Source organism: Theropithecus gelada, chromosome 9, assembly GCF_003255815.1.
Source record: "Theropithecus gelada isolate Dixy chromosome 9, Tgel_1.0, whole genome shotgun sequence".
NCBI lineage: Eukaryota > Metazoa > Chordata > Mammalia > Primates > Cercopithecidae > Theropithecus > Theropithecus gelada.
Genome location: NC_037677.1, coordinates 91,739,521 through 91,751,539, shown reverse-complemented (window position 1 = coordinate 91,751,539; position 12,019 = coordinate 91,739,521). Strand labels below are relative to the sequence as shown.

At 43.4% G+C, this 12,019-nt stretch overlaps 1 protein-coding gene across 5 annotated transcripts in view; it reads left to right on the top strand.

Moving 5' to 3' along the window:
* SORBS1 (sorbin and SH3 domain containing 1) overlaps nt 1-11,461 on the top strand; it is a 252,779-nt gene extending 241,318 nt beyond the window's left edge. For all 5 annotated transcript variants that reach the window (XM_025396196.1, XM_025396194.1, XM_025396195.1 and 2 more), the window contains 3 exons: nt 574-632; nt 4,487-4,599; nt 8,083-11,461. In XM_025396196.1, coding sequence (XP_025251981.1) covers nt 574-632; nt 4,487-4,599; nt 8,083-8,150 — 240 coding nt within the window. In that variant the 3' untranslated portion in view covers nt 8,151-11,461. The remainder of the gene's footprint in view (nt 1-573; nt 633-4,486; nt 4,600-8,082) is intronic.
* Nucleotides 11,462-12,019: the final 558 nt, after the last annotated feature.

Genomic DNA, 12,019 nt, shown 5'->3' with positions numbered 1-12,019 from the left:
CTTACCCCCAGCCCCTGGTAAAGAGCAGAGGAATTTAGAGATAATATTTCTACTTTGCCTATATGTGGGATTACATTAATGTATTAGTGCATGATTGGGGATACATACTTGCATTTCTACCCTAAAGTATTCCATTTGTAACAGTTACTCACTAATTACAGGCTTTTATGCTGCTTCCTTTTTTTTTTTTTTTTTTTTAATATTCTTACTAAATTCCAAATTCTTCTGTATCTTACCTGTTTTTCCATGCTTACGCCTGGATCCCTCCTGCACTCCACTACTGGAATATCTATTTTTTTAACCTGGATCTTCAACTCTGTTTTCTCCCTGGACTTATGTGCTTCGTCTGGAATGTTACATCTCTTCCTCTCTTTCTTTTTTTTTTGTCCCCATGTTGACTGTTTTATTGGGGTTTCTGGATATCTTGGGGCCACCTCACAGGAAGCGGTTTGCAATGAGATCATAAACATTGCCGAAAAATCTGTTCATTACTGCAGCACTGTTTCTCATCCCCTTGACTTTCATCACAAGGTATCCCCTTCTGACAATAAATCATCTTTAATCATTTCTCAGCAACCTCAAGCCCAGCAGCGAAGAGTCACCCCCGACAGGAGTCAAACCTCACAAGATTTGTAAGTACTCCTGGTGAACTTCAGTTCTCATGTTCCCAGAGGACTGTTGGTCTTAGAAAGCGGGTCACTGGCTGAATATGGGGCAGTTGTTTGCAGAAATGAGTGAATTACTCCCAGGTTCTCTCCTAAGGATTTCTAGTGAAGGACATGTTCCGCATCAGCCGAGGTGAAAACAGGTGGCAGGTAAATAAAGGCCGTCATAGACTGCTGGGAGAGAGAGGCAGGTAAAGATTAACTGCTGTAGAATGGCAAATGAGAGCTGTGCTGACTGATTTCAGTGCTAGTGTAGCAGGAAGTTAGAGGAAGGAATGGTTCATTCTGACCAGCCATGAATGAAAGGGTTGCTTCATTCATTCATTCATAAAAAATTATTGGATACCTCCTATGTTTTAAGCACATAGGAGAAAACTCTGTGCACAGAGAAAGAGAGATTTGGACCAAGCACTGAAAGACAAATTGGTTTCTGAGAGCTAGAAAAGGGAGGAAAATATCTTCCCAGAGGTGAGGACCACATGTGCAAGGGCATAGAGTGGGTGTATTTGGAGAACTTGAAAGGGCCTGTGTAGCTGCAGCATATGCTTCATGGAAGAGATAGAGATGAAGCTCAGAGGTGGGATGGGACCAGATGGTAGATTCCAGAATGCAGTCGAAGTAAGTTTGGATTTTATTCTGTAGGTACTAGGGAGCCACTGAAGGTTTTTGAAGTAAGGAACATATTGATCATATTTTGTTTTAGGGAGATAACTCTGGCAACAGAGTGGAGGGTAGATTTCATAGACCAGGGACAAAGATGCTTGTTAGAAGACATCAATCCAGCTAAGAAGCCATGAGGGCCTGAGCCAGGACACAGTGGGCATTTTGTAACCGTCGAAGTGAGTATGATTACCAACAGAGATACAGGTAAAGAAGCCTAGCCAGCCACAGAGACAGAGAAGGGGCAACAGGAGATGCCAGTGAGGGTCTAAAGACATTCGCTTTCACAGAACAGCTGCAGCATCTGGCAGCAGTGTCACCTGCCCAGAGAGGCCAAGAGTGGGAAATGAGAAATTTCTACCAGGCATTTTCCATGGCAACTGGAAAAATCCCTGGTGACCTCTGATATGGCAGGGTTGGTGTTAGTAGGGGTGGCAGCAGGTGCTGTGTTAGGAAGGGTCGATGGTGAGTGGAAGGCGGGGGGCTATAGATCAAGGGAATAGCAGAGGCAGGGGAGGTGTTTTTAGGGTGCAGAGACAAGCACATTTGTACCAGAGTAAAATGCCAATTAACGCAAATAAGATCTAAGTGAGGCCAGGTGCTCACAGCTGTAATCCCAGCACTTTGGGAGGACAAGGTGGGTGGATTACGAGGACAAGAGATCGAGACTGTCCTGGCCAACATGGTGAAACCCTGTCTCTACTAAAAATACAAAAATTAGCTGGGCGTGGTGGTGCGCGCCTGTAGTCCCAGCTACTCCGGAGGCTGAGGCAGGAGAATCGCTTGAACTTGGGAGGCAGAGGTTGCAGTGAGCTGAGATTGCACCATTGCACTCCAGCCTAGAGATAGATCAAGACTCTATCTAAAACAAAAAGGAAAAAAAAAGAAGTAAGTGAAGGAAGAGCCCAGGAAGGGGGCTCAACATGGCTTGGAGAAGGGACCTTTCTTTCCTCATGTGTGGGAGCAGAGGCAGGAAGGTGAGTGGAGGCACAGAGACTTAAATCTGGAGGGGAGGAGGATTAAGGTGCTGCGCACAGCAAGCTTCCAACTCCAGAAGTGGGGGTAGAGTGAGAGCTCTTGGCTGAGCTGGGGACACCAGGATTGGCAGGAGAGCTGGGGGAAGGACCCCATGGGACAATGTTCTGAGGAGTATGAGGTTCATCCCAAATTAGAACTGACTGGGGGACCCAAGCAACAAGAGTGTGGGACTTTGTCCAGCCAGTCTCCACTGTCTGGGAGTGAAAACAGAGAAGCAGATATTGGAGTTATTTCCCAGGGCTGAGGCTGGCAAAGCAGCCATGGTGGGAGTTAAAGGGCCCAGGCATTCTAAGAAGCTGGCAAGAGCATGTTTTGGGAGGCCAGTAGGGGACTCCAAATTGAGTAGGAGACAGCAGGCAAATACAGAAACATGAAAAAAAAAAAAGTATTTACCAATTGGAAATTGATCTTCATCTCTTAATTCCTCATTTGAGACCTTCCTTCTGGCAACCAGATCCATCCACCAAATTATCAATACGTTTGGATAAATATGGAAAGTAAAGTTGTCCCTTTGGTTTTAGCAGAGAAGAATGAACCTCTCGTTCCTGGGAACTGACTCCACTTGCTTGTTTCTAGTCTTTCTTGCTCACACACTGGAATTCATTGACATCTACTGGAAATGGTAGATGATTGGCCCATTTACAGTTTTGCCTGCTACTGTTGTGTCTCAAAATAATAAACAGAGTTGTGAAGTTGGTGCATAGTAGGTGCCTCTTATGTATTTGTTGAAGAAATAAATAAAAACAAAGCTTTTCCTTGGTGCCAAAGCAAGGATCAGATTTCACCACAAGCAGTTCAGCTGTCTGCAGTGGCTGTTAGAACAGACAAAACAGCATAGACCCAATGCCTTAGGCCAACTAGCAAGTAAATAAAAATCTTGCCCTCAATGCTCACTGGGATAGAAAAAAGAAAAAAAGCTTTCAAGGGTTTCAGAAAAATGACATCCACATTTAAAAGCAGTGAATGAAATGTGTTCAGGCATGTAAAGAAACTCAAGATAGTTTTGCTAAACAGTGAAGCAATTGGAATGTACTTTTAATAGCATATATATAGCTATTATATGTATTATATATGGCTATTATACACACACACTTTTTTAAAAAACAAATGTTTTATGTTCTCCATTTGTATGACCAGAATGTAATGTCTCTGGGCCCAAATAACTTCTGATTGTGCTTCATAATCTACATAGATTATCCTATGTTAAGGAAAAGGCTTGGTTTACTTTAAAGCAGGGGTCCCCAATCCCCAGGCATTAGCACCTGAGCTCTGCCTCCTGTCAGATCAGCAGTGCATTAGATTCTCACAGGAGCATGAACCCTATTGTGAACTGCACATGTGAGGGATCCAGGTTACGCCCTCCTTATGAGAATCTAACTAATGTCCCGATAGTTTCATCCCCAAACCATCCCCCAGACCTCACCCCGTCTGTCGAAAAATTGTCTCCCACGAAACCAGTCCCTGGTGCCTAAAAGGTTGGGGACCACTGCTTTAAAGGCAGAGGTCGGCCGGGCGTGGTGGCTCACGCCTGTAATCCCAGCACTTTGGGAGGCCGAGGCGGGCAGATCACGAGGTCAGGAGATCAAGACCATCTTGGCTAACATGGTGAAACCCCGTCTCTACTAAAAATACAAAAACTTAGCCAGGCGAGGTGGCGGGCACCTGTAGTCCTAGCTACTCGGGAGGCTGAGGCAGGAGAATGGCGTGAACCTGGGAGGCGGAGCTTGCAGTGAGCCGAGATCGCCCACTGCACTCCAGCCTGGGCGACAGAGCCAGACTCCGTCTCAAAAAAAAAAAAAAAAAAAGGCAGAGGTCGGGGTAGAGTGGGAGGTGCTCTAGATAAAAAGGCTTGGCTGTGGTGACCAAATGAAGCTAAGTAAGAGGACTGATCATGGCTTGCTTGTCAGAAGTTCTCCATCCCTCAGCCTTAATTAACTTATATGTGGAATGCATCTCCACAAATGCTAAGTTATTAGGGAAATAGTCAATAAAACGCTTTTATCCCTACTGATAAGTAGGAAACACTACTGAAATGTTGATTGAACTTGAAATGGAGTTTAAAAATTCATTATTTAATCCTGTCAACATTTGAGTCACTTACTATTCATTTTTTTCATGTATAGATTTAGCTATCAAGCATTATATAGCTATATACCACAGAATGATGATGAGTTGGAACTCCGCGATGGAGATATCGTTGATGTCATGGAAAAATGTGACGATGGATGGTTTGTTGGTAAGAATCTCATCATGCTTTTCTTACTAGTTGTGTATTGAGGGAATAACAGGGGGCGAAGAGCCATGCAAAAAGCAAAGCAATCTTCTCTGCACAGAAAGAAGAGCCTTCTGAGCTTTTTACAAGCTTGGGAATTCTGGGCCACCAGTCTGTGTTGCTATTAGGATGGTGTGGATGTTGCTTATGTTGAACCTGAAACCAAATCTGCTGCACAGAAGAGCAGTAGTCAAATTTATTAATTGGATTTCCATTTATTTTTTATTTTTTTATTTTTATTTATTTATTTATTGAGACAGAATCTCGCTCTGTCGCCCAGGCTGGAATGCAGTGGCGTGATCTTGGCTCACTGCAACCTCTGCCTCCCAGGTTCAAGCAATTCTCCTGTCTCAGTCTCCCAAATAGCTGGGACTACAGGCACCTGCTACCACGCCTGGCTAATTTTTGTATTTTTGGCAGAGATGGGGTTTCACCTTGTTGGTCAGGCTGGTCTTGAACTCCTGATCTCCAGTGATCCACCCGCCTCGACCTCCCAAAGTGTTGGGATTACAGGCGTAAGCCACTGCGCCTGGCCCTAGTTTCCACTTACATTTATATTGTGCACGTGTCTATTTTGCATCTGGAAATTTTATCTTTAAAACCCTTGTGAAATAACACAAGAAAATTTTTGACTGACCCTGTGTCTCCACCATGAAACTCAGGCATATGTGTAGACATTCTAAAGACCTTGTTTCCTCCAGGCTTTCAGTAGTATTAATCAAAGCAGCCTGCTTAATTAAAGGATTTGCCTGTATAAGAAGGAGAGAGATCAAACTTATTGAGATTCTGTTACAAACCAGACACTGTGTTTGTTATGCTTTTATTGACGTTCTCTCAACAAACAGCCCAGTAAGATAAGAATTATCCTCATTTATCAGATTTGAAAACTGAGGCCCGAACAAGAAGATCACCAAGGTAGCAAATAGTGGGGCCAGGATTTGAACTCAGGCCACCCATCTCTCCTGAAATCTGTGTTCTTTCTGCTCAGGCATGCATATAATGTTGGGAGATATTGACCCACTCTTTGCCTCAGTTTCTCCCCATAGAAGTGACTTTACCTTCATCTTCTTTCCAAAGACCAGCCCTTCCCTGATTTTTCTGGCAAAGCTTTGTTAAAGCAAAGTAATATCAGGACTGGGGTGGTGAGGACAGCAAGACCTCAACATGAATGAGAAGTCAGAAAGATTTACTTTGTGCTCACCAGCCTCTTAGAGAACTACCCCATCCTCCCAAGGTTCTCAGAAGCCCACAGCCCTCACTACCTTGAGTCATCTGTTCATTAGAAATCAGGTCTGAGGCCGGGCGCGGTGGCTCACGCCTGTAATCCCAGCACTTTGGGAGGCCGAGGCGGGTGGATCACGAGGTCAGGAGATTGAGACCATCCTGGCTAACACGGTGAAACCCCGTCTCTATTAAAAATACAAAAAATTAGCCGGGCGTGGTGGCGGGCACCTGTAGTCCCAGCTACTGGGAGGCTGAGGCAGGAGAATGGCGTGAACCTGGGAGGCGGAGCTTGCAGTGAGCCAAGATCGCGCGGCTGCACTCCAGCCTGGGTGGCAAAGCGAGACTCTGTCTCAAAAAAAAAAAAAGAAATCAGGTCTGAGAAGTCAATGACCACTCCAGGGCAGCACAATCCAATAGAAACACAGTGTAAGCTGTGTATGAAATTTAAAATGTTCTAGGAGCCACATGGAAAAGAGTAAAAAGAAACCCGTGAAATTAATTCTAATGTATTTTGTAAACCCAGTGCGTTCAAAATGCTATCATCTGAACATGTAATCAATATTAAAAATTGTTAGTGAGTTATTTTACAGACATCTTTTCATACTAAGTCTTTGAAACCCAATGTGTATTTAATAGTTAACAGCGCCGCTCGTTTCAGACTAGCTGCATTTCAAGTGCTCAGTAGTCACACATGGCTATCATTTTAGAGAGTGCAGCGCTAGTAAGCACTAGCTGTTAAACTCGTTCAGCAGTATGTTTTTTTTATGAGAACTTAGGTGTGGGAAGGAGCACCAGTTCTCTAACAAAGGCCTGTCAGGCAGCTGGGTAAAGGAAGTATTTTGGGATGAGTATCTTCCTTGCATCCTTGAACTCTTCACTCTTTTTTTTTTGAGATAGAGTCTTGGTTTGTCACCCAGGCTCAAGTACAGTGGCATGAACTTGGCTCACTGCAGGCTCTGCCTCCCAGGTTCAAGCGATTCTCCTGGGTCAGCCTCCCAAGTAGCTGGGACTACAGGTCAGCATCACCACGCCTAGCTAATTTTTATATTTTTAATGGAGATGGGGTTTTACCATCTTGGCCAGGCTGGTCTCAAACTCCTGACCTCAAGTGATCTGCCTGCCTCAGCCTCCCAAAGTGCTGGGATTGCAGGCATGAGCCACCATGCCCAGCCTCCTTGGTCACTTCGAAAAGTAGTGTTTTCAAACTACAAATAAAGTAGCCTAGCAGAACTCATTTTTCTCATCCATAAGGAAAGATGCTGACTAGCTATGTGGCCCTAGGCAAGTTTTTTATTATCTCTGGACCTTACCATCTCAGTTCTCTAGCCTTCTTAGCCATTCTCCGTAGGAGTTCAACTAGATGTTTTAGGTGTCCTAAGCTTTAATATATTTTTTTTAGCTTAGAAGTTTCACTTTGGGTACTAATTCCAACCCACTGGTAGTGGCTGCTTGAGATGTTGTGTGCAACAGGATTCCGAAGCCAAATCTAAGCCAATTGTGATAAGGGTGCAATTATCAAATTGGGATGTCTGCTAAAGAGAGGATAATGATGACACAACATATATCTGCCACTCCTGCTTTAGAGAGAGAATCCCAAGGGAAGGAACTAGATTAAGGATCAGCAGTGCTGCCTGTGGAGCAGCCCAGGAAGGGCTTTGTTCCCAGATGGCTCAGTGCTCCTGGCTTAGCAGGAGCCCTAACAAGGTTAGTACCAAAGATAGGGACTCAACTGGGGTCTTAGGCACAAGCTTGATAGGAATTTCCTTTTGATGGGTGGCCATAGTCAGTGGGCTTTCAGAAACTGCATGGTTTAGAAAATCTAAATCCCAGGTATCTTCTTGTGTCAGATAAATGTGTGAATTCCTCCACAAAGCAGAAGTGTTGGAAAGAGCAATGGACTGGGAGTCAGAAGACCTCGGTTCAGATTCTGCCTCTGATACTTACTAAGCGGTGGGACCTCAGACATGTTACTTCCACTCTCTGAACCTGGGTTCCTTCTTCTGAAAAACAGGAGTACTAGAAATGCCTACATTGCTTACCACCCAGCATTATTTGGCAGCCTAAGTGAGATAAGGTAGGGGAAAGGACTTTGGAAACCATATGGTGTTCTCTAAGCTGCAGGACTGTTAACAAGGGGCGTTTGAGCAGACATCCCTGCAGCGTGCTATCTCAACTCAAGTGAATGGGTCTTCTCACGTTTCGTATGTGTGTGCTTTTTTATAGGTACTTCAAGAAGGACAAGGCAGTTTGGTACTTTTCCAGGCAACTATGTAAAACCTTTGTATCTATAAGAAGACTGAAACCCATGGAGATTATTTTTATTGGAGGATGAAGCATCATTCATGAACCGATCTTTTTAGTTGAGTCAGTAGGAAAATTAATACAGTGGATAAAGTAAGAAGCAAAAGACAGGGACAGAGAAGTGTTGTGTTTAAAACCCAAGCCTGTCTAAGGTTACTGTGTATTAGACAGGGCTGAACTAGTGTGCTGAACAAGAAGAATTGAGACAAATTGTATTTACTTAGCCGCTTCTGGGAGCCACTCCAGCCTTTCCCCTCCCCTCCACCTCTTGGGTAATCTGACATGAAGCATAGTCTGGGATCAGAGTTAGCCAGAAATGCCTCCTCCTGCCCCAGCCTTAGAGAGCTCCCATCTCAAAGGAATCATTGATCCTGAAGGCTTCAAGCCCAAGGATGCACCAAGACCCCCAGCCTACATTTCCCAGCTCCCCTGGAGCCAGCTGATCCTCTAACTGCTGGAGGTCAGTCTGGGCTGCCAATACTGTCCCCTAGACAAAGGTGGAGTCCCCCAAACTGCCCCAAGACCAAATCCCTCACTCAACCTGCTGAGGTGTGGATGGGGAAACAGAGGCAAAACTTAGGCACCCACTGCATTCAGCCTGCTGTGTAGCAGTGCCGTTGACTGCCCTGGTGTTCAGACAGAAAAGCACACAAGGTTTGCCCATGAGAACTGGGGAGCAGATGGCCAAGCAGATAGGTTATGTCTGTTTTCTGAGTGATGAAGTCAGGAAGCCCTGTGGCTCTGGAGGCCACTTGTGGTTCATTCTTTTCCCGTATCCTTGGCTTTTAGAAATGGTTACCTTCAGGACAGCGCAGCTGCATTTTTCAGAGCACTGTTGCTAACCTTTCTTTTCTGGCTTGTGTTTGCCTGGGACAGTTTGGAATTGGGAGGCCTATTCTCATAGAAAACCAAAAATGATGTTCATTCATTCATTTAACATACAGCAATATACACTGGCTGCTGGGGGGACAACCAAAAGCAAGACATGCCCAGGGTTTGCCGTGGCTCCAGATCTACTCCCTGTAGGAGTTCAAGGATCACACAAAATGTAGTAACCAGGGTTGTGAATCTGAGTACACCCTGGCAAGGCTTCTCTTCAGACTGAAGCAGCAATTCTGCCACTACCAGCAGCAACCAGGACGTCTGTTCTTTGTGGGGGCCAGATCAGAAGAGAGAGGCCCCTGTGACACCTGGGGTGCGTGGTCACAGTTCTGTCCAACTCAAGGACGTTTATCGGCCTCTCTTAGACCCCCGAGTGAGACAAATGCAGAAATGACCCATTCCCTGCCCACCAGGAACTCGAGGTGATTGGGGAGGCAGACACAGGAAAATGAACTTAATCAAGAGAGACCGTGATAAGTGCTGAGAAGGGCGTGAGGGAGGAAGAGATGAATTTTCCCTGGAGGAATCCTAGAAAGCATTGTCATATTTCCCATCTCCATTAGCTCACTTTTAAACAACTAGGGTGCTGGAAGAACCTTTGTCTGAGGGTAGTTCATAGCTGGAAATACCTGGAATATTTTCCAGAGTCTCCAAACTGTCATCTTCCCCCACAGATACACATCCAAGCTCACAAATAGGAGTAACAATTATAGGTGGTAGGGTTGTATACAGGAAGCCCTGGCTGTCTGCATATAGCTCAGAATTACCCCAGGACCATTGTCCCAAAGTCTAGAGTCTTTACAGGTAGGCAAAATTTGTTTTCAATGCCTGTGGCTCAGCTGCTGTCACAAATACCCATCTTAGGATCCCACCAGCTTCCCACCCTCCACCAGACAGCCGCAGTACCCTCACTTTCTCCCTATTGTTCTTTCAAATCCTGTTCTCAGGAAAGAAACTGCCACTAATTCATTCACACTGAAGTGTAAGTGATTGATAATAGGAATGAGTTACCTCTTCCCACAGACATTTGTTTTTAAGTATGACAGAGCAGGGCCTTAATCCCAAGGGAAAAGGCTATGGCACTGGAGGGGGTGAGCTTTCTGGGTAGAAGGAGACGTCCTGATTTTCCTTAAGACCCAGTAAGAGTAAGACGTATTGCTTTGGAAGGTCTGCTCCACCATCTAAGAGCACTGGTTTTTTGTTGTTGTTGTTGTTGTTGTTTTTTTTTTTTTTTTTACTGTCTCTGAGGGAATATAGTAAAAATGCATATGCACGTGCAATTTGCACGGCAGCATTTCACCGATTTTGGAATGTATTGGCTAATGTATTTTCTGGTCTTTAGATGCAAACGGTTAATAACACTATCTTATCTAATAGTTTTTTGAGGGGTGCTTCTTGATTAAGTAGGTAATTTTGAACACCTCTTTAAATACAGCTAGAAAATAAAACCAATTTGTAAAGCCACATTTGCATATGATGCCAGCCTCACGCATTTGTATATCTCCAGAAATTCAGGTATGCCTCACCAATTTGCCCGTCTTTAATGAAATCATGTGTTAAAATTTGCATCACATCGCCTTCCTATGTATGATGAAACAAGGAACAGAGGTTTCCAATTGCTCTTTTGTCTTCAGACATTTAGTAATATAAAGTACCTATTTTTATGCTGAAATGTTTATACAGGTTTATTAATAGCAAGTGCTACTAACTGGCGGCATGCCTTGCAACACATTTTGATATATTAGCCATGCTTCCGGGTAAAGGCAAGCCCCAAACTCCTTATCTTTTGCAGTCTCTCTGGGATCAGTAAAAGAAAAAAAAAAAACATCATGTGCTTAAGAAGTGGGACTGTAAATATGTATATTTAACTTTGTATAGCCCATGTACCTACCTTGTATAGAAAAATAATTTTAAAAATTTGAATGGAAGGGGGTAAAGTAAGGAAGTCATGAAGTTTTTTGCATTTTTATTTAAATGAAGGAATTCCAAATAACTCACCTACAGATTTTTAGCACAAAAATAGCCATTGTAAAGTGTTAAAATTTATGATAATTATTCTATTGGGGAGGGAAGGTAACTATGATCTCAGTTATAGTTTTTTTTTCCTTTTTAATTTCATTATTTTGGTTTTTTGGTTTTTGCAGTCCTATTTATCTGCAGTCATATTAAGTCCTATTGCTAGAATAGGTTACTACAAAAAAGATTATATTCTGAAAGAAAAATAACTGATATATATAACCAATTAATTTAAAGTATTGCCATTTAAATTACACACTGAGAGCATGTCCTATGCAGACATAGATTTTTCTGTTCGTTTATTTTTCTTCATTGCAGTGGATTGATTTGATAAATAGATGTGTTGAATTACTACATTTGCTGTACATATTATTTAATAAACTTTATTCAGAATTGCGTGGCATATGTTTGTTCTGGTCATTCATTGTTTCTTTCCTTCCTTTGCCAAGCTTCTCAAATGAGGCTTAAATTCACTGCTTCAATTTCTCATACCGTCCTTTCCATTCTTAATCATTTACCATCTGCCTTCTGCCACCTCCTTGAAGACACCACTTCTTACCTTACTTTTTTCTGAATAACCAAACTCCTGACCCTCTGAATTAATTGATTACTGTTGACCATTTTGCCATTATTTCTAAAATATGTTTGTATTTGTTCTGATAACAAAAGTAATGCACAAATGTCTTTAAAAACAAAAGTAAAACATTATAAAATATGTATAACGGGTCTAGATTTGCTGTATAAAACATGGGTATGGGAAATGACATAGCACTTTGTTTTTCTAAATAAAATTAATCTGGCTGTGAGTCCTCTCTTGGTATGGGTGGGCGAAAATGCAATCTGTCCTTTTTCTCCTCCAAACCAAATGTGTTGAGGCACTAGGCATGCAGTCTCCCCTGGCATCCCATGGCTACAACTACCGCCATCTTAGTCTGGGATGGGGTCTGCTGTACATGAGGCA